The sequence below is a fragment of the Tamandua tetradactyla genome, chromosome 7 (assembly GCF_023851605.1).
Source record: "Tamandua tetradactyla isolate mTamTet1 chromosome 7, mTamTet1.pri, whole genome shotgun sequence".
Lineage (NCBI taxonomy): Eukaryota > Metazoa > Chordata > Mammalia > Pilosa > Myrmecophagidae > Tamandua > Tamandua tetradactyla.
The window spans coordinates 65,849,719-65,877,132 of NC_135333.1; the positions used below are offsets into that span (position 1 = coordinate 65,849,719).

General features: G+C 48.5%; 1 protein-coding gene and 1 long non-coding RNA gene across 8 annotated transcripts in view; one reads left to right on the top strand and one right to left on the bottom strand.

Moving 5' to 3' along the window:
• Window positions 1–421: 421 nt before the first annotated feature.
• CRACR2A (calcium release activated channel regulator 2A) overlaps window positions 422–27,414 on the bottom strand; it is a 131,814-nt gene continuing 104,821 nt past the window's right edge. For 2 of the 3 annotated variants that reach the window (XM_077169715.1, XM_077169717.1), the window contains 9 exons: window positions 26,488–26,594; window positions 23,706–24,039; window positions 20,017–20,149; window positions 13,867–13,948; window positions 13,626–13,740; window positions 5,346–5,447; window positions 3,213–3,289; window positions 1,571–1,616; window positions 422–1,334 (listed from right to left, as the gene is read on the bottom strand). In XM_077169715.1, coding sequence (XP_077025830.1) covers window positions 1,254–1,334; window positions 1,571–1,616; window positions 3,213–3,289; window positions 5,346–5,447; window positions 13,626–13,740; window positions 13,867–13,948; window positions 20,017–20,149; window positions 23,706–24,039; window positions 26,488–26,594 — 1,077 coding nt within the window. In that variant the 3' untranslated portion in view covers window positions 422–1,253. Of the gene's footprint in view, window positions 1,335–1,570; window positions 1,617–1,657; window positions 2,674–3,212; window positions 3,290–5,345; window positions 5,448–13,625; window positions 13,741–13,866; window positions 13,949–20,016; window positions 20,150–23,705; window positions 24,040–26,487; window positions 26,595–27,414 lie in introns of those variants that run through there. The other variant, XM_077169716.1, reaches the window with a different exon arrangement.
• Window positions 13,718–21,836, top strand: LOC143691363 (uncharacterized). 5 transcript variants are annotated; one of them, XR_013179483.1, is made up of 7 exons: window positions 13,718–13,937; window positions 14,982–15,189; window positions 15,973–16,088; window positions 17,625–17,789; window positions 17,875–18,303; window positions 18,771–18,944; window positions 21,608–21,836. It is a non-coding gene; the product is annotated as an uncharacterized LOC143691363 (long non-coding RNA). The 5 variants fall into 5 exon arrangements; XR_013179482.1 differs by lacking the exon at window positions 21,608–21,836 and adding an exon at window positions 19,982–21,599; XR_013179484.1 differs by lacking the exon at window positions 21,608–21,836 and having other exon boundaries at window positions 15,959–16,088; window positions 18,771–21,599.

Genomic DNA, 27,414 nt, shown 5'->3' on the forward strand with positions numbered 1-27,414 from the left:
CCCACCCCCCTCATTTTACTGATATGGGAAGGAGCTGGCTTGCCCCAAATTGCGGTACACCTCCTGGGGCTTAGTCCTGGGTTTTGTTCACACCCTCCATGAGCTCTGTGGCCCCTAAAAGCTCTAGATGAGGAAAAGAAGTCTGCAGAAAGGAGGTGGGCACTTGGCTGGAGACCCAGGGGGTCTCTGACTCTTTTGCGGGGCTGAGAAGGAGGCTGCAGGATTCCAAGCCTTTGGGAACTCTGGCCAGTGGCTTCCCTGCCTGGGTGGTTGCGTGGAGGCTGTCTTGGACACCTTTTCATCCAACCTCCCACCCAGGCAGAAATGCCCTTACCAGCACCTCTGACTGACAGCCTGAGATGCCAGAAGACCATCAGGGACTGGGAACTCACCACTGCCCAGGTGAAGGAAACAAGGCAGATTTTCCAAATTAGTCCTTTAATCAAAGTGCCCTGTGCAGCTGCAGTCACGGGGTGCCAAAGCTGGTGGCTAAAGTCTGCTCACTTCTCCAACACAGGCACAATGCCGACATCACAGCCACACTTTTTTTTTTTTTAAATACAATCTTCTGGAATAAAGTAAAATGCAGTGATTAACTCTGGACCTAGTGTTAGGCCTTGCTGCCTGCATGTCAGTCTACCCTGTTAATCATCATGTACAATTTTTCCAAGAGCTATTTTGAGGAACATTTAGAAAATGGCTTTTATATGGCTATATATACCTTATTTACACCCTCCAGAAATGGTCTCTCTGTTTAGCAGCAGATGGTTTTTTTCCCTCTAGTTTTTTTTCATATTTTAGTCGAAGTTAAGTAGGAAGCAAGTCTGTCCCCTCACCCTAGGCATGTGTTTGCCATCCAGGACCCACCCTGCAGTTAGGATTGGGGCTGGGGGACGAGGGCTGGGAGGGGAAACTGCGGGCTCCTTATAAGGCGTTGATTCAGAAAACCTGAAGAACAAACCCAGTGAGCAGAGCAGCTGCCAAGACTAGCTAGAATCTGAAGTCTGAGAATTAGGGAAGGAGAAGATCCGTGGGGGGGGTGGATAAAATGGAATGTGGGCGCCCAGATTGGCTTCTGTCAACAATACGTGGGTATCTCGAGGTCCATGAAGTGTATATACCAAGGGCAGCCTGCTGGCCTCCAGAGAACAGACACCAAAGCAAGGGTATCGCCCAAGGAGGATACCCTTTGGCCTGCAGGAAGCAGCAAGTTGGTCCTGCCCGGCATCCATGGCAACTGTGGCGTGAGGCTCCTAAGGGCAGGTGGCAGAGAAGTCATGTGGTGCCTTTTCTGGAAAAGTCCATCTGTTTTCTCTCCACAGCAGGAAACCAAGCTGGGGAAAAAAGGCATGGACATCTGGGGTCTAGAGAGAGAAGACCCCAGATGCCTCAAAAGGAGCTTCCTGTCTGTGCTTCCCTGTCTCTGTGGGGAAGCAGGTCATGACAAGGACAAGGGTCCGGGCAGCCTTGATGGGTGGCATCCATGGCCCTGTGGCCTTTGGCTCCCATGGGAGATGTCCTGGGAGGCCTCCTATCAGCCACAGCAGGACTTCTTGGCAGGGCGGCTGACCTGAATGGTGTCCTCCCTCACCGTGTCTTCTTGTTCCTTGAGGACCCTGGGAGGAGGGAAGTTGTAGCATCAGTAATGAAGAAGCTGCTAGGCCCAGGAGCTCGCAACATACATCAGCAACCCTCAATTTATAGGCCATCTAGGGGAAAGGAGGGTACCCAGTCTCACCAGAGCAACAGAGAGAGGAAAGTCTCCCCTTGGAGGAGTCGGTAGTCCAGCTCATAACTACAGTCGTAAAGCCAGACATGGATCCTTCAGGACACTTTCACCAGGAAGCCTCCTCTGATTCTCCAGGTTGGCCCAAGTGTCCCTGGTAGCACTCCATCCCTTCCTGTTACAGCCCCATCACTCAGCCTCATAATGTCCTGCTTCTTTGGTTTTCTCCCTCACCAGAGGAGAAGCTGCTTGAGGGCAGAGACTGGATCTTTTGTCCTTGTGTCTCTGCAGCCTAGTACTGTAACAGGCACATGAAGGAGGCTCGCCTATTGACTGCTAACTCTACAGAAGGTCTGTCCCTTTAATCTGCAGCTTTAATCACAGATGTGGATTAAATTAGAAGGTGGAGGATTAAGCATAATAAGTATTTTAGCCCTGCTTTAGATTTTTAATGCACTTTCACCTCCAGTAGCTCCTTTCATTCTTACAACTCATGAGTGGGCACAGAAGCTATGACTGATGTTCCTACGTAACTGACAAAATTCAGTAAGGCAAGGATTTGCCTGGGAGTCAGGAGCAGAGACAATCCTAGAACTTTCCCCCACGGTACTCTATAACCCCATAATCTCTCCAAATGCACAGAAGAGTTTGTTCCGGGTTCTTAATTACTTAAATAAAAATATTTTTTTAAATGCCCCACACTGATTCTGGGCACAAAAAGGGTGGGTGCCATTAAGTATTTGTGGAATGAATGGAATGGATGGAATGAAATGAATGCTTGGATGGATTAATGAATGAATGTCCAAGAATTGAAAACAGAACCCAATGTGGTTTTGTTTTCTTCACTGTCATTTCTTCATTGTGGTGTAGTTTGGGGTGATCTTTCCATGGCACCAGCAACTGATGGTCCCCATCACACCTCCTTCTCTCCTTGGCTCCTTTTCCTCCTGGGCCAGAAAGGGGGTATTATTACCCCTTCTTGCTCCCAGCTGGCTGTCAGCCAGTCCCTGCTAAGGCATTAGCCAGTGATGAGGGACCTAAGGTTTGACCTTTCCAAGGAGCATTTGCATTTAAAAAGAAGACCCTTGGGAAAAAAGGCAGCCTTTAAGACTCAGAAAGGCCCTGCGAGTGACAGGCAGGGAGGTTTTTTATTTATTTATTTATTTTTATTTTTTACATGGGCAGGCACCAGGAATCGAACCCGGGTCCTTTGGCATGGCAGGCAAGCGTTCTTGCTGCTGAGCCACTGTGGCCCACCCAGGCAGGGAGGTTTTGTTTGTCATTATTGTTGTGTGTCAGAGGACTGGCTGACCCCGACCCCTGATGTCCCACACAAAGGCCCAGACCACCACCTCCTGTCCCCTGAAGGTTCAGGCAGGCCGGGAGGGAAGGGTCTGTGGAGGTGCTGGGGGTAGACACAGCATCTCCCACGGGATGGAGCCCAGCTGGGCTGGGCAGAGGGGCCTGGTGAGCTTTGTCTGTTTACCTGGCTAGATGGAGCAGGGACTCCATGGCATTGTGACCAGAATAGGCGCTGCATTCATAGAAGATCAGATTGTTCTCCTAGAACCATGAAACAGAGGGAATAAAAGGAGCATGCTCAAGGAGGACAGTGGCAGCAGGAGGCTGGGGGAGGGGGTGGGGAGGCCTTCTTTCTTCCTGTTTGCATCTGCCCAGAGCCCCACTTCCTCTCACAGTCCCCTGCATCCCGCCATTCTGCACATGGCTGATTTCTGTATCCTCAGGCTCCCTGACTAATGCAAGTTCTGTAACCATCTCCCAGGTGAGCTATAACAACTGCAAAACAACCAAACCATACTCTTAGTGCTTTACACATTTCTCAAATTACTCTTGGGTATGTATATTCTCATTTCACGCCAACATCACTCTTGTGCTGCAGCCAAGGACACAATGGCCAGAGTAGGTGGCCTTCTTCCCATCTCACAGGCAGAGAAACAGGCTAGAAAGGGCTCATGGCAGACCCGTTCAGGTCACATCCTTCCTCAATGGCAGGACTCCCAGCCTCATGTTTTCCCCTGGGACACTGGCATTCCATGGACCTTGGGACAGATGTCACTGAGGCCGCCAGTGGGAATTCCCCCTCCATCCCAGGTAATTAACACTCCAGCTGCCTGGGTTGTCAGCACTGGTGCCACAGGAAAATTGTCCCTCATTTCATCAGGCCAAACCTGTGCTGCCTGCATGGGGGAGGCCTTGGCAAAGACCCATCATATTCCATTTATCACTCCCATTAATAGATTTTCTGCTTCCTTATGATGATGCTAATAGCATATAGAGCACTTGCTTTTAGACAGTCTTTTCTTGGGGGTTGAAGCCCCGTGGGGATGTAGGCTAGTTGAGTAAGGACACCGTCTCTGTGGCTACATAGAAGCTCTGCAAAAGCTGGAGGCAAATTCAGCTTCCTGATCACAATCAGCTCACCCCCTCCCTCTCCCCATCAATACTTCTTCATGGTGAGATGATCTGCCTTCTAGCTTCATGTTCTGACCCCACTACTGATGAGAACTTAACTTCTCTGAGCTTGGTGTTTTGTTATCAAAAAAAGAGAAGAGAAGAAAAAAGGATTATAATATAGATTTACCTTTCCTTATCTGAAATCCTTGGAACTAGATGTATTTTGCAATCTAGAATTTTATTTTTTACTTGAGGAAGGGAATGCATGCATATATTGCATTTTACATAACACCCTCAGGGGGTCTGAGGCAGTAGCCTATAATCAATATAGTAATACTTCTTTAGTGAAACTTGAATATAATACAGAGTGAGATAAATAAAGACCATAAATAACTTCATTTCAGTTCTGTTAAGATTTTTCTGCCAAATGAAATGCAGGAAACCTTTCTTTTTTCAGAACTTTTTGTATTTCGAAATTGTGAATGAGGGAGGGTGGACATGTAAGAGGGCTAATGGTTATTTATCTATTTTTTCTTTGTATGCTGTATGGCGGGGGGGGGGTCACATTTCATTCTTTCTCCATGTGAGTATCCCCTTATTGCAGCACCATTTATTGAATTTTCGTTTGGTTTGTTTTTTTTCATTTGTTTGTTTGTTTTGTTTTGGGAAGTGCATGGGCTGGGAATCAAACCCGAGTCTCCTGCATGGTAGGCGAGAATTCTACCACTGGTGATATTTATTTTAATGGCAGGTTTTCCAGTACATGCCTGAGTTTATCTTGAGTTCACAGCTTTAAGCTTCCATCTTGATAGGAAGGATGAACTTTCCGTTCAAAGAACAGGCTGCTTTGCAGATAGCGGACTTTTCACCCGCATAGGTGACAACGTGGAAGTAGAGATGATGCACTTCAAGCATCAGATGGGGGTTTGGACTAAGTAACCTTTTACTATCTTGGAATTTATAATGCTGAGTTGTAAAACAGAGAAAGTGTACAACACCTAACCAACACCATTTTGCATTGTGCGGCTTTCTTTGGAAGGTTCTAAATGTGCAGGAGCTGGACTGTTCCCATAATGCCAGGACACCTGTCTTGCGGGCTTGCTTCCTACCCAGAGAAGGTTCCCACAAAGGCTCCTGGGGATATGCCTCACTGCCCTGGAGGAGCCCCACCCTGTCCTGAGAGATAGAAATGCTTGCTCTTTACCTTGGCAAGCTGCTCTCCGAGGCCCAGGGGAACTTCTCGCTCCTTCTCATTGTCAACTTTATTGCCCAGCAGAAGAACAGGAATGCTGTCTCCCACAGCTTCCTGCAGAAAGATAATGCCCCAAGTGAGAGAAGAATCCATAAGGAGACCCCAGAGGAGCAGGCTCCAAATGCTGGCTGGAAAGACACAGTCTGCCTGGAGAATCCCTGCTGCCAGGAGAGACCAGGCAATCACAGAGTCATCCTGACAGCTGCAAAGGGAGAGCCATGTCCTCTGAGGGCCTCAAGCTTCTGCAAACTAAGTACCTGAGGCCTGTCTTCTGGGTACTTCTGGCCCCCTCTGTGTAATGAGCCCTCCCTCCTTCATCACTCTTCCTGGATCTTGGATGGAGCAGGCAAGTTCCCCAGGTTTGGTAGAGAAAGGGTAGTAGTTCAGGGCACAGTTGACACTGCTGAAATATGTGCCCTATTCCAGGGCCTAGGTTACACCTCGGGGCATACCTGAGGGCCCAGACTCCCTGTGAGTGAACCGAACTGAACCCAAGGAATGAATGCAATGTAGCTTGGAGATGTTCTTGAAGCTTCTTTAAGGAGAAGCAGCTCTGCTTGGGGCCTCACCATTGCACACAAGTTCCCAGAGAGTTGAATCTGAATCTGACCCATGTAACTGGGCCCAGAGTAGGTGCTCCATAAATAACTGTGGCATGCCTAACTGGTGATCCCTACATGGAGCTCTGCAGCTCCCGGTCACTGGGGGTCTGGCTCTGATGGCAGGCCGCAGGAGGGGGATGAGCCACATGACCAGAGCATCTGCTCTCCTCCGACCGGAAGTGCACCCCAGCGTCTCTGCCTCCTCCTTTGTAAAAGGGGAGTCCGTGTGCCTCTCCATAGAGCTAACAAAGGGCCCCGGATGCACAGCTAGTAAATGGGTAAATATGGTAATATTCACATTGAGGCAGGTTGTTATTTTTACTTCATGAAATATTTAATTAGTGCTTTGAATCATAATTTGATAACGAACACTTATTCACTGTAGGTGAATGTTTTACTAAATAGAGGGGTTGTGGAATAACAGAAGTTAATAGCAGTTATAGTTTTGCCAATATTTTAGGTACTTTACCTAACCATTTTAAATACATGTCCAAAGCCCATCTCATAGTTAAACTTATTTTTTTTTTTTGCATGGGCAGGCACAGGGAATCGAACCCGGGAATCGAACCCAGGTCTCCAGCATGGCAGGTGAGAACTCTGCCCATTTTACACCTATTTTAAGTTTAAATGCAATTATATTTGAAAGGAAGCCTCAATGCTTCCTTAATGTGCGCATCCATTTTTATTGCAGTTTAACAGTGAAAAAAAAAATCTCATTTACTAAATGAGGATGTTAAGGCTCAGAGAATCCAAAAGGACACTCAACAACAAAGTCACTGCATTACAAGGGCCCTTTAGTATACGGGTCCACAATTTCTCAACCTTTTTCTCTGGATTCTTATTTCTAATATGCTCTCTGCTACTTAGTGTCGTATTAACTAGAACTCTCTAAAAGTGGTATTTCCACATATCCATGGTAAGAGGTTAATTAACGTTCATATTGATGACTCAGAAGCACTACAAGATCTCACGGTGTCATCTGACCCAACAAAAATAGATTAAATTATGTGCACTGCAGTTGATGTGTTAAGCGGATTGCTCCACGTTCCATTTATTTGAAAGGAGAAACCCACTTATGGCATATTTAGAATGCTGTGGCTCCCTATTAAACAGAGTGTTAGTTAATGGGAATATCCCCATTACCCGGCTCTGCTGTGCAACAGAATATGGGTGCTAAGAATCTTTCCTAGGAAAGGAGAAAAAGAGGGGGAAGCAGGGAAATGGGCCAAAAGACTTGCTGTGTGGAGCACATAAGAGAGATATTTGTAGATTTATGTGTGAAGAATGACTAAGGCTTGTGGGATTTCTTGACATGGAAACTCTGAAAGTATGAGCATCAGACTTGAAATTCCAGGATGGACTTCTAACTCCGATTTTGTTACCAGAGTGGGTGGTGGGCTCCAGTTGTCTCACTTGCAAAGAGGATGATGGCTACTGAACAACTGAAAATGAACCACAACCCAGCATCCGAGCCCTGTGCACCATGAGAGCTGTGCTGCCTCCCAAGAAAGGAACAGTATTCTTTCTTTTTAAAGCAATTCCTGGATATAGAAATGATAGAACTTAGAAGAAGCAGACCAAAAAGCCAAGCACCTGGCTGGAGCTGCAGTGACTATTCTTTGTGTCGTTCCTCTCTTAGACCGCTACTCTGGACAGCTCACATCCCCTCCTCTGTGCACTAGCCCGCCACTGATAAAGGAGAATGAGGCCCATCTCCAAAGGAATGGTGTGAATGAGTGAGAGCACACTGAAGGCAGGACAGAGAGTGTGCTGGCTCTCATAGCATCAGTCCTCCTTGCCCCAGCCCCAGCCTAGGGCCACACGGAGGGCAGGGTTGGGGTGGGTGTCTCACGGGGCTGTCTTTAACTCCCAAAGTGTTAAGCTATCTGTCTAAACTTTACACCTTTTTCATACCTGACTAGGCTTTCAAAAGCTGTATATTACTTGGCCTGAAGTTGTTCACATCATCCACTAAATGAAGCAATGCTTCCCTTGAAAAGACCAAAGCATACATACCTCCTTTGAGCCTCTGAGGCTCTGGCGAACAAGCCTAAGGCCCACCCAACCTCTACTGATATTTTTATGGATGTTGGTAAAATCCCTTAGGCATAACAGGGCAGAGTGAAGCCTTGGTTCCTTAGCCAGGCATAGGATCCCTTTTTAGGACACCCGCGCTCTGCCGGGGCTCTACCACCAGCTCTCTGTGTGACACGCCCACGTGCCTCCTCCACCCCAGGTCTCCAGTCTCTGGTCTGTAAATAGCCTTCTAAAGCCTGCTTCTGGTCTATTACTCGGACGTAGAAGCCTCTGCACACTTTGATCATTCCAGTTGCCTTTTTCTGAACTTCAGCTTGTTAGAAGACAGACTTGTTGAAATTCAAAAGATTACCCAACTCTGACTTTAAATAACAAGAGCTGTCAGCTTAGAGCAGAGGGTTGGCATTCAGTTCAGAATGTGCAGCTGTTGGGTTTCGTTGGTTGTAGGGTGTGTGTGTGTGCGTGTGTGTTTGTATGTGTGTGTGTAATATCTATTTGCTGGGAGGCAGGAAAAAGCACTTAGCCGGGATAGTGCCGCTATTTTTCTGGAGCTAGAACAAAAAATTTTCTCAGCACGTTAAAGCACGCAGTTATGCTAAGAAAAAAATGACTGCAAAATTATATCTTGGGGGTTTCCATATTTATCCACCCCCTGGACTATGAGTCAAAACAAGATTTATTTGTGTAGTTCGTTTTAAACTGCCAGCACTTCAAGCTCAACTTGGAATGTGGGGAAAAAAATCAAACTGCTATTTTTTGCTCCGTGCTGCGCATTGTCACCAATGACAAAGATCAGGGAATGAGCATTAACTGGCAGCCCAGGAAAGAAGAAGGAAGTGAACCTGGCCCCTTTGAGCTGAAGAAATGTTCTGTTATGAGACTAAAGCAAGAAGGACCAAAAAAAGAAACGAACACCTATTTTTCAGAGGCAGATTTCAACAATGGGCCATGTGACAAGAGAGAGAGGCATGATGCAGTGGTAAAGCCCTAGTTCTGGCAGAGCCACTGACAAGCTGCAGGGGCCTTTGGACAAGTCACCTCCTTTCTCTGGATCTCAGCTTTCTTATTCATTAAAAAAAGAGGCTGCATTAGATGAACATCTGTTGTGTAGAATTGTGTCTCCCCAAAAAGTTCTATTGAAGTCCTAACCCAAAGTACCTGTGAAGGTGACCTTATTTGGAAATAGGGTCTTTGCAGATGTCATCATTAGGATGAGGTCTTACTGGATTAGGGTGGGCCCTAAATCCAGTGACCAGTGTCCTTATAAGAAAAGAAGAGGACACACAGTGACACAGAGGAGGCCAGTGAAGACAAAGGCAAAGACTAGTGTTATGCAGCTACAAGTCATAAAACATAAAGGATGGTTAGCAACCGCCAGGAGCTGGACGAGACAAGGGAGGGTCTTCTCCTGGAGCCTTGAGAGAGAGCAGGGCCCTGCTGACACCTTGATTTCAGACTTCCCACTTCCAGAACTGTGAGAGAATAAATATCTGCTGTTTTAAGCCACCACATTTGTGGTAATTTGTTATGGCAGCCCAAGAAACTTATATAATCTCCAAGGTTTTTTTCCAGTTCTAATGTTCAACCAAAAAGGGGTACAAAACCTGAGACACTGGTCAATTTGGCAAAGTCTCATTCCATGTCCATGACTTACAGGACTAACATTATGCTGCTAACAGAATAATCAAAACATCAAAGCATATTGTTAAGTCCTCAACAATCCAGGACTGCAGATGCTGGGGACCGACAACCTGCAGCTGTGGGAAATAGCCTATTTGGGTTTGTATCAGACCCCAAAGTCTTCAGATGTCCAGTTTTTGCTGTGGTCTAAACATGGGGTTCCTTAAAGCCTACCCAATTTCTTCTCCAAATTGGGTGGGTTAAACCAGTGCCACTCAATGGAGATGAGAAGGTGGAGATGGTGGGTTGGGGACACTGAGTTTGTGGGGATGAACAACTGCTCTGGTTTCCTATGTAGGTGGAAACATAAAATGGCAGGAGAACTAGCATGAAGTATGTCTGGGCCCAAATTGAGCCTCTTCTGCAGAAGGCCTGCAGCAAGGGAAAGCTTCCTGGGTGGGAAGAGGACTAGGCAGGGTGGGGCAGAAGAACAGCTGTGCCCTCACAGGGCAGGGAAGGTGTTTCTTTTTGCACAAAGGATTCCGGTGCTGTCTGGGCTGGAAGGATGCTCCAGAACCCTCTCCTCCACACATATTCCTGCTCAACCCTGGCTGCAATAGAGTCAGATCTCATGTACCATGGAATATGGGGGCCCAGGGAACTTTTCAGAGCATCTGTGCTCTCCCTCATTGAGCGAATGGCCAAAGTTTCATGACTCGGAAGGGCTGGGCTGGGAAGGTAAGAACTTCCTTTTCAGGGAACTCCACTAATTCCCCCAAGCATCTGTTCCAGCTCCACACAAGCTCTTTCAACAGTAAGTCTTCCCCATGTATAATCTGTGGCAATTTAAGCCCTTTCTTCTTGCACTGCTTTTCAGGTTGAGGGAGGAAGGGGCACTGAGAACAGCTGGTCACCATTCACTTAATAACAAGGCTTCAGAGCCTTGAAGACTGTTATTAACGCTCCCCCTCCACCCTCCCTTCTCCAGGCGAGGGAGTTGGTAAAGTGCTTGGAGCTCTTTGGAAAAATAAGGTGCTCCACAAATATAAAGTACTTATTATTTTCAGTTCCCCTTGGATCAAATTAGGTGTCAAGTTTTAATCTATCACCTGACACCTCTGATTGCTGGTTGCCAAGGCGGAATGACTTAGCTTTTCAAGAATCTTGAGAATAATTGCATTTATGATGCCACCGTTCCATATCTTGAACACGTAATCCTCCGTTTGGCACAGCCTCCTGTACCCACGCCCCAAGCTCTATGCAACTGAACGGAATGCCCTCCCCTGGGTCGATCACGCCGAGTCCTCCAGAGTGCCCAGCACATGCTGGACATTAGGTAGATGCTCAGTAAATTTTTCTTGAAGAATCACAGACATCTAGGAAAATGATTTGGGGCCTTGCTACTCAAAGTGTGGTCCAACCAGCATTGGCCTCACCTGGGAATATGCAAGAAATGCAGATTCTCAGGCCCCAGCCCAGCCCTGCTAAATTGGATTCTGCATTTGTAACAAAATCCCCAGGACATTCCCATGTATTGCAGCTTGAAAAGCACTAGTTTAGGCTGGGAACTGTGGGTGGGAATCAAATAGGAAGCTGTTAATTTTTTTTTTTTCATTTCCAGGTCCTGAAATCATTCTCTTTGGGAGAGAAGGTCTTGGCATTTGTTTTTGTTTAAAATCTCTGCAGGTGATTCTGATGCTAACCCAGGTTTGGAAGCAACATTTAGAGTTTGTGCTAAATTTTTAAAAAGGAAAACTCAAACTACAAATGATCCAGAAACGCTCTATCCACACACAGATAATTCTGAGTTAACCATATATGGATTTAACATCTCAGCCTGGCTTCCTGAGCCCACAGACGCAGCAGGCTTCCATGGGGAATCCTGCGGCACGTGCTGAAGCTGCCTTTCAGCCCTGTCTGATACAGGAATGTGTCAAATACCCAGTGCTCGGGACACAGTTTTATGGAGAATCACCAAACTCCTTCAAGCTGTGATGCAGGCCCTCTGAGACTTCTTCGTCATCATCACCAACCACAAGTCCGACCTGATGGTCCATGTCTCCTAGATCCCAGGCTCTCCGTGAAAACAAGACTTAGAAACTGGGCTCCTCTAAGGACGGCAGAGAAGGAAGCTCCATAAACTTGCTTCCATCCACCCAATGAATCCCCAACCTCTTGGACTATCTCTGCCCACCTTTTGTATATCAAATTCACATACTGAAGGACAATTTAATGCCTGGGACTGAGAAAAGAACAGTTAACTTCAAAGAAATCACAGCATCAATGTCTTCATTTCAAAATGAGTTGGCTGCACTAGATTAGAAACTCTTAGACGGGGAGCCTGGAATTGTGGAATTGTGACCTCTGAACTATTCCCTGCCTGCCCCAGGCTCTGGGGATCATAGGTCTGATTCCAGGGCTCCAAGGAAGAAACTTTGAAAACCACTGGATTAGACAGTCTCTAGGGTCTCTCCTGGCACTTACATTCTGTGAGGAAGTTAAACTTTGCTGAAAAAAAAAAATCAGATTCCAAAGTTTATATAGGCATTGCTTCCAAATGATCCATACTACTTGATTCCATTAGCACAATGTAGAGTCAACCCCTACATTTAGAAACTCACATTTTCTCTATTGTGTTTTAGCCACAGTAATTTTTAAAAATAATCTGCATTTTTACCTTGTATCTGGCTTCCAGTCTGTTTATTCCTTTGTTTTTAGTGGTAAGGAGAAGGATATGGATTAACAGAAGAGAAAGGAAGTGGCCCAACCAGGCAGAACTACAAGAGAAACAGATTTTGTGGGAGGAATCATAGATTTTAGGGGAAAAAAAAGGATGAAGAAATGAATGACTCCAGTATTCTGTCTTCACAAAAATATAGTATCTGTCATTCATCTAACATCTGTTGAGAACTAGTTACATGCTGGGCCCCATGCTTAACGCCCAGGTTAAAATGGCAAAGACAACAGACTTTTTGTCCTTAGGATGTACAGAGTCCAGCAGGGGACATGCACTGGTAAATACATAATTTCACCACCCTGTGATAAGTAACAGGGGGTGATACAAAGTTTTATGGAGTTTGGATGGGCTTTTTCATTCGCCCCATTTTAATTTGCTGCTATAATTCTAGAAGTCTAGAACAGTGCTTGCAAGTGTTTTGAACAAATGAAGGGATAATGGATTCTGCTGGCAAAGGGTGGGGGCACATTGTTTTGTGAAAGAGTCGGACAGGGCCCTGAAAAGAGAAGTAAGTGGTGTGTCCACACTGACCCTGGCCTAGATAAGTTTGCACTGAAATGGGAGAGAAGGGTCTGGAGATAAAAAACACATACAAAGGCAGGTGTAAATCAAGAAAGCAGAGTCTTAGAGGTCATTCAGAATTCAAAATGGAACATCCTGCAGTGGCTCTTGGGCCTGGCCAGGTTGTTGGTTTTGGGGTAAGCCTGGACCCCTCACATTCAAGTTCAACCTCCCTTCATGAGAAGGGAGCCCTGGAAACACTGTATGGTGTGGCTCCTGGGTGGGCACAACTGGGCCACTGGAGTGAAAAGATGCAGGGGTGGAGGGAGGTGGTTTGAGAAAGGGGGAAGAATCCTTGCTGGCTCCATCTGAACACCGATTTTTCAAGGAAACCTTCCCTGACCCGGTACCCTGAGCCACCCCCCATCCAACCCCAATCACTCAGAGCACTTATCGCCATCGTAATGAGGCAACTGTATTCTTCCTGTTCCCCCACTCCACGAGGACAGGGACTGCATGATCTTGCTCACTTCCAAATTCCCAGTTACCGGCCTGGTCCCAGGCACCTGGATGATGGGACCAGTGGATGCCTACGTGGGTCTGGGCCAGGAGAAGTTGAGTTCCGAATCTGGATCAGGTCTTGAAAGTGAGGAAGGTGGGCTGGAGATGGGCAGAGAAGAAAGGGGAGGCAAGCAAAGAGAGGCCCAAGTGTTCCTGGGAAGGCCATGGCCTCACCTCCACACTGCTCAGCCACTGCCGGACTGCCAGGAAGGACTGCCTGGCTGTGAGGTCATAGGTGACGATGACACCATCTGCCTTTCTGAAAAACTGCTGGGTGATGCTCCCGTACCTGCCACAGAAGAGGCTGCAGGTCAGTGGACACATGGCTTTCCCTCTGGAGCCCAGATCTTCGGCTCACCTTGGGAGAGCAGAGGGACAGCTGAGTCAGGCAGGGGGTAGGCAGTGAGCTCCTCACCTCTCCTGGCCGGCCGTATCCCACAGCTGCAGCGCCACCCGAGAGCCATCCACTGTCACTGTCTTCACACGGTAATCGATCCCTACCAGGGGGAATGGGGTTGTCAGGGCTGCCCAAGGCCAGAGGCATTCTCACTTACAAACCAGGAGACACCATCTCCAATGTGTCTAGAATCCCCTAGGTCAAAGGGGACAAGCTTCCCTGGGCAGCGCTGGGGAGACTAGGTGGGGAGTGGGTGGAGCACGGAGTAGGGAGGCTGCCATCCCGGTTCTGTTCCTGTCTCTGCCACTTAGGAGCTGTGGAACCTTGATCAAAGCACTTAACCTCTCTGAACCGCAGGCTCCTCATTGCGACACAACACTTGCCCTCTTTAGGGGTACCTTAAGAAGGCTCAAGTGATTTCATAGACACAAAAGCAATATACCAATGCAAAGGCAGTTATGATTCATGAATTTACTCCCTCGTTGGCAAGGTGGAGGAAAGACTGTCCCTAAATTAATTTATTTCTTTTCTCTTTGCCTAAAAACTTTTTCATAGTCTCCCTAATAAAAGGTAAATATCCCTGGAGGATGGGTCATGCGAGGGGGAGGGGGAGGGGAGGGGGAGGGGGAGGGGGGAGGGGGGAGGGGGAGGGGGGAGGGGGAGGGGGAGGAGGGGGAGGAGGGGGAGGAGGAGGAGGAGGAGGAGGAGGAGGAGGAGGAGGGGGAGGAGGAGGAGGAGGAGGAGGAGGAGGAGGGGGAGGAGGAGGAGGCAGGAGACCAGGAAGGAGGCAGAAAGGGAGGGGCTGGAAGGAATAGGGAGGGGCAGAAGAGAAAGAAAATTCCCCAGGAGAGGGAATTAAAGCCTTATGCAACCCCTTGCCATGGGTTTGGAGCTCCTACTCCCAGCCGCTGGGATATTCACAGTCATCCCCATAGGACAGGAGTCTAGCTGGGTCTGCTAAGCCCAGAGAGAGGAACAAGGTCAGTGAAATGCACTCAGCACCCCACAACAGCACCCAACGATAAGGACCTTAATAAACGTTCTTTGATCCAAACAGTTTCCCCCCCACCCTATCCTGTAAGAAGAGTCACTAATGCTAAAGATGCTCAAAACTGTTTTCTCCCTTCTGGTAGTGGATCTTAGAACTCGAGGGGATTCCCTCGCCTTGCAGAAAGGCCCAGACTGTGTGGTCCTTACCCTGGAGGGCTGGGAGCAACAGCAGCACAGATAGACGTAAAGGAAGAGACAAAGAGTGAGGGACCAGAGGATACAAGCAGATAATAGAGCAGCGATCAGTGGGAAAGGTCATCACAGCCATTGTCTCCAGGCAAAGGCCAGGTGGTAAGTATGGACTGGTGAGTGGTGGAGAGGTGGGAGGGACTCTGCTCCTAGAACGTCAGGACCAGCACGGACTCTAGAGGCCTTCTGCCTCACAGGAGAGGGTTGCGTGGATTTAGTCCCCCATCAGTAGAATGCTTTATATTTCCAGTGTGTCCATATGCCATCTCTCCATCCTTACAATGGGTCTCCACACCCCCATCCCCAACCACAACCTCTACGTGAGATAGGACATACTAATGTATGCACATATAATGTATGCACGTGCACACATGCATGGCCATACAATGTACTCACACACATACACACACACACATGCACACACACACACACTGTTGAGAAATAAAGAAGGAGGAGACCAGTGAGGTGGTGCCTTGCCCAGGCCAATCCATGGATGCAGCAAGATGCCAACCCAGCTCTGAGGCTCGTTGCTCGTTCCCCAGCAGAACAGGGGACACAGGGACACTTGGAAGCTTCATTTCAACAAGCAACAAGGACAGTGAGCTTTGTCATGCGGGGAGGGAAGTGGGCATAAGAATGTTAGAAAAATCCATTCGGTGCTGTGGTGAGCTTGGTGAGACTCCCTACTGGATACACAATGTACTTCTCTCAGCAGCCTTAGGCAGGCAAGCTGAAGGAAGCAGACAAATAAGCGCACAGGGGCTGGGTGTGCTGTAGGAAAATGCAAGGAGATTAGAATCCATAGAAGAAGCAACACAACAACGTGGGGCCAGAGGGCCTGAGGTGACCTGAGGTCTAAGGCCACCACCAGTTCTAAAATTCCAGGGGCAGGAGGCCTGTGTTCTGGATCCTCATCCCGACTCTGCCACGCCCAGCTCTGTGATTTTGGGGTCTGTGTAAGCCTTCTCTGGGCTTTGGTTTTTCCTCATCTGTCAACTGAGGTATGTTGGAGCATGTGGAGGGGTAAAGTGGGGCTTCACAATCTTGAAGATCAAGTTTAACTGCAGCATTCAACTGATCGGTTCCTGAGTGATGACTGAAAACCCAGGGCCCTTTGCTGCCTGCCATGGGTGCTGGATGTGGTGGTGGTTAGTGCTGGGCTGAAGGACAACAGGACAGGTGACGTTAACCTTTCTGAAGAAGACTGGTTCAAGCTGTCACTTAAAGCAGGAGGAGGCAGGAGTGGTGAGAGTCAGTGAGTTGTTGTTAAGACTAATGGGAAGCCTCCACCCTAGCAATGCTTGTTCTCCATGCCTGTGATTTCCATATTCCCCGAGAGCTCAGGGCTGAACCAACCCAAAGTATCAGTCTGACAAGGGCTGGGAGCTCTCCGTCCTGCCAGGAATTTCGTCTTGGGGACCGAGCTCCTGACGGTCTCTCAGATGCTGACCTCCTTCATCTCTTACCAGTAGTAGGATCCTCTAGTGATTTCCCTCTAGAGACACGGCAGAGTTATGGTCAGGAAAAGCTCTTGGAAGAAGGTGAGTTCTGGCCTCGATGTAAAGCAGGGAGGTTGTGAAACAATGTGGAGTAGTGAGAAAGGCACTGGACTTGGAGTCCTGGGCTCTACGGAGTTTTGCCTCTAATCATCAGAGTCTGATTGTGGACTTCAATTTTATGATTCACAGCATGAGAGAATGTGAACAGACTATTTCCAAGGTTCTTCCTTCCAGCTTCCCTGTCCTACAAAACCATCATTTGATGTCTCCAGGACCCCCGTGGGGTCCGAGTATCCTCTCTTAAACATACAGGTTAGATCTTAGGAGGAGAGCAGGGTCAAGGGGAGCCAAGGAGACTGGGTCTGAATTCTGACTCTATTGGCTTAGTTGTGAATGTCTGGGTTCAACATTGTCCATCTTGAGAAGGAAGAAGGACACCTCTTTTACATTCCAGAGGTACGATGGAGAAAATTCTTTATCAGTCCATTCCCACTTACGTGGGAGACAGGCACCAGCTAGGTAATGCCACACTCAGGGATGAGCTATGGTTGGCACATAGAAGTTTTGCAAACAATACACTTTTCCTGATTTTCTGAACAATCAAGCCTATTTTGATTGCAAAAGGGAGAAGAGTATGGGCATACTTCTTTAGTATTTGAGAAACTGCACATGATTCCCTCCCCCCACCCCATTCTTGTTCAACTGGATTTGGGATGTAGGCAGCAGAGTGATCTCAGAATGGGCACTCTGGGCCATGGTGGCTTAAGGCCATCCCACGGACAATAGCACAGGACTAGACTAGCACATATGAGGGGTACGGGCACAGAGTCATGGAACATTACAGCTTGTAGTGACTTCTGATTGAGAGAATATTTGGGGCTTCCTGCTGTGTGCCTGACAGGGGAACCAAGGTAGACTGCGCCTGCTTCCAGTATCAGGAAACTCAGAATCTAGTATGGGACATCTGTATGAACAACGAACCATCCTTCCCGGGGGCGCCCCACCCTACTCTTCTCTAACCCAACCCCTTCATTTTAGACTGGGAAACCAACCCCCAAGCCCACTGCTGTGTTACAGCAGCTCACATGATGCCCAGGCCAAGGGTCAGATCATGGTCTGATGAGGAGTGGAGGTGGGAAGACCAGGATGCTGACAGAGGAAAGCTGGGAGGCGCAGCAGCATCCCCCCTGTTGCCACTAGCAGGTTGGTTGGCCAGAGCCCCATTCTGGGGTTGGACAGCTTTGGCCCTAGGAGGTCATGACTCTGTGACATTTGTATTTCTTTAAAGGGAGCATCTTCCAAGCGGCCAGCGTGACACCTATTTACTGACGTGTGGCAGAGCAAAATCCACTGCGTGGCAGAGAAACCCATGTGAGCTGCTGCTCTGATGAGTCTTGTACAGTGTGAGGAAGGGCTTTCCTGATTTGGGACCTGTGATTTCACCCTTCCGAAACCAACCCAAAGTATCACTGTGACAAGGTCTGGGAGCTCTCCATCCATAACTGGTCTCCTGACGAGTGTGAATCGCTCTGCTTTCCATTTTCTCAGGGCCTCCCACTTCAGGTTGGAAATGTAAGCGACAGGAGGTGCTCATGAAATACACTGCTGGGAATGCCTGAGAGGGACAGAGGTCTCTGTGTCTACCTCCTGCCTCGATGGGCCTGGGCCTGGACCGGGCGTGCTCAGCCAACCCCTTCCTGACTATTCTCTAGAGAAGGTGTGTCCACCTTCCATGCAGTGGCTTCCTACATCCCCACGATGGGGGCACCTGGCTCTCTCTCAGCTGCTCCCCTCGAGGCCAGACAGGGTCAGGGCTCCTGGGCTGGGTTCACAGTTTCTGTTGTCCCACCCATCAGGGTCCTGATTCTTCTCGGGACATGCTGTGCGTGGGTGATGTGGGGAGGGAGTGGGGAGAGAGGAGGGTTTCCAGATGTGATGTCAGAGTAGGACAAGGCTCAGCAGTAAGAATAGGACATCTGGAGCAGGTAGAGCAAGACCCATCTATTGGAGAGAAGCTGAGAGGAAGGACCAATTTAGAAAAAGAGCAGAGCCCTGGGGCAGGGAAAATTTGTCCTGGGAACCACCTTGTTAGATGGATCCAAAGGCCGAAGATCCATCCAAAGGCCTAAGACGCAGGCTTAGAAGCAGTCTTAGGTTATCCAGCTCAAATCTCTCCCTTTTCAGATAAGGAAAAACTGAATCCCAAAGAGGGGTCACACAGTTCCCGAGGCTACACTGCTGGGTAGCGGCAGAATGGAGATGAGGATCCCAGCTTCCTGACACCCCTCACCATGTGTTGTCCACTGAACCTCAGCAGCCTCTCCTGCTCCACTGAGCACTGCCCACCTCCCATGGCCGGTAACTGTCCCCACCACCCATTGGGCACTAAGCGCGTACAACTCAATGTTAGGGATACCACGGAATGGAACCAAAGGTACGTGTGAGTGTGCTCAGGGGGAGGTACCAGCACTGACCAGCTGATGGAAATGTGGCGAAGCCTCTTATCCAACCTGGGCCTGTTTCCTGGTCTATATATTGGGCCGATACCACCACTGCCTCCCAGCGTTGCTGTGAAGACAGACTGGAATAATGATATATAAGCCCTTGGAAAATCTTCAGATTATATAAATATCAAGCTATTTTTCAGGGGAGTTGACTTTGCCATGCAGTGAAATGGCACACAGCAGATACTCAATGGATTTCCTCCTCGTTTGAAGCTAGGGTAGAAGCTAAAAGGTCAATATGCCTTGAGTTATTTTCCCCCTTGGATCTTGCTGGACATTCCAATGCAACTTGCAACTTCGGGGTAAGGGATTAAAGGTCTCTATTAAAATAAAATATGAGCCTAGAGGGGGGACACATTAAACCATGATCAGCCATTAGGAGCTGAGCCTAATGAGCTTCCACAGCTAACTCCAGTCGTTACCCAGCAGGCCTGACATGTAGGACATGTACAATCTGATGATCTGGTGGGTAAACAAAGCCATCCAGGGCACCCAGTCCTGGCCCCTGCCCCCACCCAGGAGGGGCAGTCAGGAAACCAGCTGTCGATTGGGAAGGCGGGGGGATGTGGGGCTCAGTAGGTGTCCTTGTCCTCCTGGAAGAGCCTGAAGATTCAGGGCCCTCTTGAATGTGGGGAAGGAGTAAGAAAAGGGAGACAGGAGCTCAGACTGGGGATGAAGTGGCCTTATATCCATCTTGACCAACCTGAGTTCCTTCAAGGCTGGATTTATGAAGCATCCAGTGGCCCTGTCCCAGGAGGAATGAGCTCAGCAGCTCATACTATGAGGGGAGGTGGACTTGGCCTTACCTATCCCAGACAGTCCCCACGGCCCCTCCTCTCTGGGCTCCAAATCCTCCCCAGCAGAGCATTCTCCCCGCTTCTCTTTCCACAGGTGGGCCTACGGGCCCCCTGAGGATGCAAACTCACCTACAGTGGCTGCCATGCCCAGGGAGAACCGGTCCTCACAGATCCTTCTGAGGAACGAAGTCTTCCCCACACTGGAATTGCCCACGAGCACAATCTTGAAGAGCCGGTCTGGGGTGGAGGCAGGGCTCTCCTCCTGTGGACGGCCGACAGTCTGGCCACTGCTGGGCATGGCCGCTAGCCCCTCCCCTGCCCCAGCTTGCCCTGCCCCAGCTCCTCCCGTGACCCACAGACCTGGAGGGGACCTGGCCACCAGACCAGTACCAAGAAAAGCCATAAAGGACTCAGAACGTGGGTAACTGTGGGCTCGGGACACAGAGGCTCCTTCTAACATCAGCAGGAGGAGAGGAGAAGCGTTCTTTGGGTCCACACTGGGTGGACACCCTCTGTGCTGCCGGTCCTGTGTGAGCCGGAAGACAGGGATGAGCAGGCCCGCCGGGGTGTATGGCGGGGTGGAGGGGATAGGCGTGTCAATGGACAATTACAGCACAGTGTTCTCAGGGCTGTGGGACCAGATGCAGAGCCACAAACTCAGAAAGGAGGGCACTTGGAGCCAGAGCTTAGCGAGGAGAAAGGCATTCTCTCTGGGAGCCAAGGCCAGTTGTTTGCAGACTAATCCATATTGCACGGGGCAGAGCCATCCCAGGCTGGGGCAGAGGGTCTCTTCCTTTGGCCCTCTCAGTGATGGCCGGCTTGACTGGAGGACCCTGGCTCCCTGCACTGTTTCATGTCATGTACTCTCATCTAGGGCTCCCCATCTCCTGCAAGTAACTACAAGACAGTCCCACTACATGGGCTGGAGAACCTGCAGTGCCAGGTCCTTGGCAGTTTGCAGGGTCAGTGAGTCGTGGCTGCTCCTTCCCCTCTTTCCAGCAGAGGGAGGCAGCGGGAGCCAGCAGGAGCCGAGAGCCTGCCTGCCCACCAGTCTGGGGCGCTATGGCCCAGAAGGGGAGAGGACCTGCCGTGGGACCCAAAGCAAGGTGGGAGCAGAGTAAGAAGGCTGCCCCCAGCACAGGGTCCTTTCTGCTCCAGTGAACGGGTCAGCAATTCCTTCCAGACTGCTGCTCGCCCTGCCTAATCCCGCCTTCAGGCCCAGGCCATCTCTGCCTGGGGAGGCTCTTTGGAATCTACTTAAAAGTGGATTTCGGAGAATTAGCTCTTCACATTGAGCAAATACTATAATAGAGTGGTGGCTGATACCCGTGTACTGGAGTTTCAGAGAAAAGCCATTAACAGCCTCCTGGGGAGCAATCGATTCCACGCAGTACTTAAAAGGGAATTCAAGGTCAACTACAGGCACTGAAACTAAACTTAAAAGGAAAAAGAAAAACCCCACACTCAAAAACTCTGCCCCCTTCCCCGTTCTTTTTACTCAGGCAATGCACAAGGGCACGGGTTCCCGGCTAGCCTCTCATCCCTGCACTTCCAACTGTCACTCATTGGAGATGGCAACACAAGCCACCATCTATTTATCCGAGGCACAGGGACTAGGGGGAGGGTATGAAACCCAGAAGAGGGTCCTGGCCACAGAAGTGTTGCCTGACCGCCAACCCAGTGTCCCCATCCCCTCTGCCCATAGCATTTTTTTTTTCAGGTAAAAGAGACAAACACATTGGTGTTTCAGCTCTGGTGTGGACTCGCCTCACAGGAGTGGAACTCCTGCCCGTGCTCCTGCACTTAACCCGCTGTGCCCTCCGAGGGACACGTGACAGCAAGACAGCCCTGGCGGCAGGGGAGGGAGGCCTTGGCTGACAAATCAGGGGATTCCACTTCTCACCTTCCCTCCCTCCACTCTTTCATTTTTTCTTTTAAAAATAAGCTTTAAAAAAAATAAAGTGATATCTGCTTATTTTTAAAAATTAGGAAATACAGAAAAGTAGAGAAAAAAATAATAATTATTCATAATCCACCCTACCATTCTGAAATGGAGACTATATTTTGATGCATTTTCTTCCAGGCTTTTTTCTATTTATGTATTTGCATGTATGTTCTGTTTCTAGAGATTTCAAGCTATTTGAGTTATTTTATATCTATGCATCTAAATCAAATATCCTTAAATTATGACTATTTCTGAGTCACTAAAGCTTTTTGGAAAAAAAAGCTGTGATTTTTACTGCTGCATAATATTCTTTTGAATTCATATACTAGAATTTACCTTTCCCAATTGTTGGACATTTTTATCAACTCTTTGCTTTTATAAATACTTAAATTCTTGAGCTAAATATTTGTCTGACTGCAGGTAGTTCCTTAGCAAAGATTTGCAAGAAGTAGTGTTGGTTCCAGAGACACATGTTCTGAAGTTCTCGATTCATATTTTCAACCACTTTCGAGAAAGGTTGTCTCAATTAATGTCCCGCCAGCCCTGTGCAGGACGGCCTGCCTCACTGTGCCCTCAGAGGAGACCCTCTTTTTAAGCTGGCATATGATTTCCAGGAAAGCTGCGGTTTCTGTCCCAGCAAAACGGTGAAAGCACATCATGGAGAGAGCAGAGACAGTGAGGGAGGGAGCCAGAAGGCCCGGGCAAGGCCTCACCCACCTAGGTATCTACTTTTCCATCTGTCAAGGAGGAGAATACATTTCTGACATGCCTCATCAGACAGCTGTGAGGATAAAGTGGTACAGCAGATAGGGACGCTCAGGTATTTTATCTTTACCCAGCTCCTGCTGACTCCTGACAGCTCTTACATGATTTTGGGGCGTCTTAGGGCATTGAAGACCCCTTTGTTCTCTCTGCAGGCAACTGGAGGTCTAGGTGCTAAAGGGGCAGGCTGCAGGGAGAGGCCCCTTGCCACAGTGGTGCCACCCAGTTCTCCACTCTCCCATGAGCTAGGGGACTTCAACGGAGTGGCCTCTGGAACAGGAACCTAAATTCAGGCCCAAGAACCATGATAATCTCTGCTAAGACGTCACAGTGCAGAGACCAGAGAAGGCTTCTAGGCCCACATGCCAATGCCACATGCCAATGGCCCAGCAGGCTGCCCCCCAGGCAGGCAGCCTCTTTCACACTGCCATGGGCATTTTCAAACCTGGTTTAGAGGGCCCAGTGGAAGATGGAGGGCTTGAGGAGCCTGTTCTGAGGCCGGAGTCACAAACAGGGCAGGAACGTCATTGCCATGAGTCAGTGGAAGGGCTCTCATATGAACTCCTTCCTCCCAGCAGTGTTTGGCGGGAAGACCCTGTGGGGAGGGTGGGAGCCAGCAGGACCACGCTACAAGGAGGAGTGGGCAAGGCTATTTGTGAATGGGAGGATGAGCTTTGGAACTAGATGACGGAGAAAGCACCGAAAGAAAAATCATGCTCTGCAAAACATCCAAAGCAAGGGATTGGCCCTGTTGAACAATCTCAAAATACAAAGAGACGTGCAATTTTAAAAGTCAGTGATATTGTACATTGAGGGGTCTATCCTAAGCAGGTGCTTAATAAATGCTTTTGAATTTGGGTCAGAAAAGAGAGCACAGGGTGGGGAATGGAGTCAACAGCAGAGGTCTAAGGAGGATCTAGCAGGACCCCTGAGTCGCTACTCACAACACTCAGCTACACAGGGGAAGATGGTATCTGAAGGACACAAAAACAGTGCTCACAAGACCAGCTGCAACTGATTCCCTGGGCTGCGCCTTGGGACCCTCGAGCTCAGATACAAATGAAAGATCATAGGAGTGACATCTGCAAACTAACATGGGATGTGCCCTTACCTTAGACAGTGATTCTTTTCCAACAGGCTGCCCTCGGGAACTAGTGGGGGTGTGCTCCAAGGATGGAGCCGGCTGCATTTGTGCTTGTGCCCCATGCTCAGAGACCTCCTCCTCTTCTGGGCATCTGCTCAGCGGCCTCTCCAAGCCCCCATCCAGGAGCTGGGGCAGGGGGTCTTCTTCAATGGAGATGATTCGGCGGAGCATCCGGGGTGGCGGGCCCCCAGTCCCTGGCTCCCCAACTCCTGAGTCCCCTTCTGCGAGGGGACACCCACTGAGCCCCACGGAGCTTCTCCTCCTCAGGTGGCCAAATACATCTTCTTCCTCCTCTGACTGGCTATTTTCAGGTGGGGAAGAAAGAAGAGTTAGGGGACATTAGAGCATGTCATTATGGAAGCTGGGAGGGCAGACAGCTTTTGTGACAAACAGAAAACTGAAGACTACCACTTCTTGGAAGAAGAGAGCTCCAGGAAATAGAGAAAAAAACAGGCATGGCATTCTTTAGTCCATTCATTACCAACCCTAAGTACCTGATGATGATGATGATGATGGTGGCCACTATTATTGCAGACAGATCTAGTGCTTGGCCTAGTGGGGGACTAAAAGAATAAAGATACAAACAAATATCTTTTCAAAGATCACGAGAAGGGAAGTCTATTCAGGAGAAGTAAAGGATGTGAAGAAAGGAGTATGACAGATCCCAAAATAAAACACCTTGGGTTAACAGTCAGGTGCCCTTGGTTTTGTTCTCAATGCCAGCACTTTCTACCTGTATGTCCTTAGATAAAATGCTGCCACTCCTCAAGCCTCAGGTTCTTTACCCATGAAATGTGGACCACCTGCCCTGCCTATCTCACAAATAAGACAAGGTATAAGGAGCAGTTGTGTTCCCAAAGCAGCCCTCAGTGATGTGAGGGATACGGCTCCACCCCTCAATGAGGCAATTGCTTTCCTGCTCTAAGGCAGCCGCCCACTTGGACCTGGGCTTTGGGTGAGAAGGAAGCCAGGCAGGGCATCTGCACCTGCCTTACCTCCTCTTCGCCTTCTCTTCCAGTGTTCCCGGCAGAATCAGGAGTAAGTAGCCACAGAAACCTTTCCAGAAGTATCTAAGAAGCAAAGGCAAGGAGAAGCAGTAGGAGACAGAGGAAACTGGGCACCTGGAGGCTGGGCCAATGCCAGGCTATATTTTCAGAAAGTTTTCATAGCAAAGACCTTACAAGTCCTTCCTGGCAATGAAGTTTCTCTCAGGTTTTTGTGAACAATTTCTGAAGGTTTGAGAGTTGTGTAAAGATGACAGGACTTTGAGAGGGAGGATCTTAAATCCAAAATGGGAATACAAACAAATAAACAAAAGGATTAGGAGAAAAAATAAAACGGAATTGGGCTGAAGCAGTGAGGTGATAAGGCCAAAGAAGAAAGAAGTAGGCAAATCACATAGAATATGAAGAATAGACAAAAGCCCTTTATTTTGTCCCCTGGCTTCTATTATCTCTTACTCCTAAGGACCAACAGCAGGAAGGGAAAAGAAAATGCATGTATCATGTTCTGAAGTTAACCGCAACTCTGAAATAAATTAAGATATAGAGTTTGCTCATGAAAATGGAGTATCAGTTTGGGTCCTCGATATAAAATAAAGGATTTTAAATAATCAAGCACCTTTACATTTACCAATAAAAATCATGGTTTTTAATAAAAGATGACAGTCTTCTTCCCAACAGATTTCCTATATATCCTATCTAATGACCTGCCAACTACTAATACTTCAGCACAGAACTGGTCTTCCATTCACTTTCATTCTGCTTATGCCTGTTTGAAATACAAACGCGTGACAAGCGCACGCACATGCACACAGCATGTTTTTCAAACTCCTTCCAACCAGAGAAGAAATGGCCACTTAAATGGTCCCTAAAATAAAGCATTTCTTGGAGAAAAAAATTGCAGAAATTGGGAGCCAAATTTCTCACTGTTCAGTTATTTAGAAAAGGAATTTGCAATGCTCAGGCCCAAAGACTGCCATCCCCAGAGTCTCCCTCCCTTTTATCTGTCCATTTCCTGCTTACAGTTCTCAGAGTCTCCGAGGTGAGCAAAGCTGTACACTCTCTGTCCAGGTCTGTGTTCAGGAGTCTGGCTGCCTCTGCCTCTCTGTGCCCATCTACGTGGATGGAGCACATGCCAAAAACAAGAGGAGGTAGGGGTCCAGCTTGTCTCTTCGAATGAGCAATGAGCCAGCCCTTTGGGGATTCAAATTCAGTCCAACGTTGTCCAATAGCAGCAAAACGTGCTATCTTTGACGTAATTAAATATCAATATTTGAAATGATCTCTCAAGTACAGGCCCCATTTCTGTCTGTGAGAGGAGATCAACTATTGGAGATTCCATAGGACACATAATTAACCTTCATAGCCAAGTAGAAGCCAAGTGCATCCACTCTGCTCAGCTGAGCATCATGCAGCCACAGCCTCCGCCTCTGTCTTTCCAGACCCTCCCTCTTCTCTGCTGATTTACAGCATTTCTTCAGTCCCTCTCTGCAGATGTGCACTGGAGCAAGGCAGTCACAGAAGGCAATGCCTGCTCCAGAGACTGCTCTGCACAGTCCCCTTATCCCAGAGGTCAGAAGAGGAAGGGACATGTCCTATAGGACTCAAGGGGAAAGAGTGCAGGTGCCCCTAGATTTGCCCACCAGAAACCAAGGGCTCTAGGGACCAATCTGCTCCCAGCACAGCCTCAGAGCAGACTCACAGCATGCGAGATGAATGAACAGATGAGCAAACCGATGATGACTTACCTTCTAAGAATCCCTCTGCTGTCCACATATTTGCCTATCACGGAGCCAGATCTCTGTTTCCAGCTTGCCTTGGAAGAAGCTGTGTTTGCCTTGGCTACCTTATCTTTCTGTATGAAACACAAAATGCCTTCAGAGCCATGCCTGGTGATGTGCCCCAATCTTTGAGCAGAAAATGGCTCATACCCCATAGGGCAGGTTCCACCCAAAATTCTGAAGGAAGCAAGCTGTGTTCTGTCTTCCTGTCCACGATCACCTGTTCTTTCCTTTTGCAATAATTTATTACCAGAACTTCTCTATCTGCTTTCTAATAATCTAACTGAATGAGTGAATGCAGCGCTTAGTGCCTGGGGTCTCCTATGTTGTCCTTCACAGGAGTACTGATAATTGGCAAGAGGACAAATAGGAAGAGGTAAACGTCCAATGCATAGGAAAAATATTTGGGGGCAGTAAAGTATTCGGTACATCTTTAAATCACACTCTCTGTGTGGTTCCAAACCCCCTTTATTTCCACAGCCCCAGATATAATGAGAAGGGGACCAGCACAGAGGGCCAATTAACTTGGTGCCCTGTCCATGGCTATGTAGCTGGCAGAAGGAAGTTCAGATGTTTGGTGGGAAGTCGGCTGGGTGTAGACAAATTGTTCAAACATCTGTAACAGAGAACCTGGATGGAGTGGGGGGGGGAGCTCCAGCCCTCTTTTCTAAGGCTCCCTAACAGATGTCTCCCAGGAGGTGAGGGGGAGATAGATCACAGGAAGAAGCTATTCAGCCATCCCTACATTCCCAGTGATCCTTAATGAGAGAAGGAGGAGTTGCCATCTTCCCAGGGGCCCTGAAGGCATGGCTATAATGATTCCAAATTAATCTTTATTATTCAGCATGAACATGATTATATCACTCTTTCTTCTCTTTCCCATAAAGGTTCTTA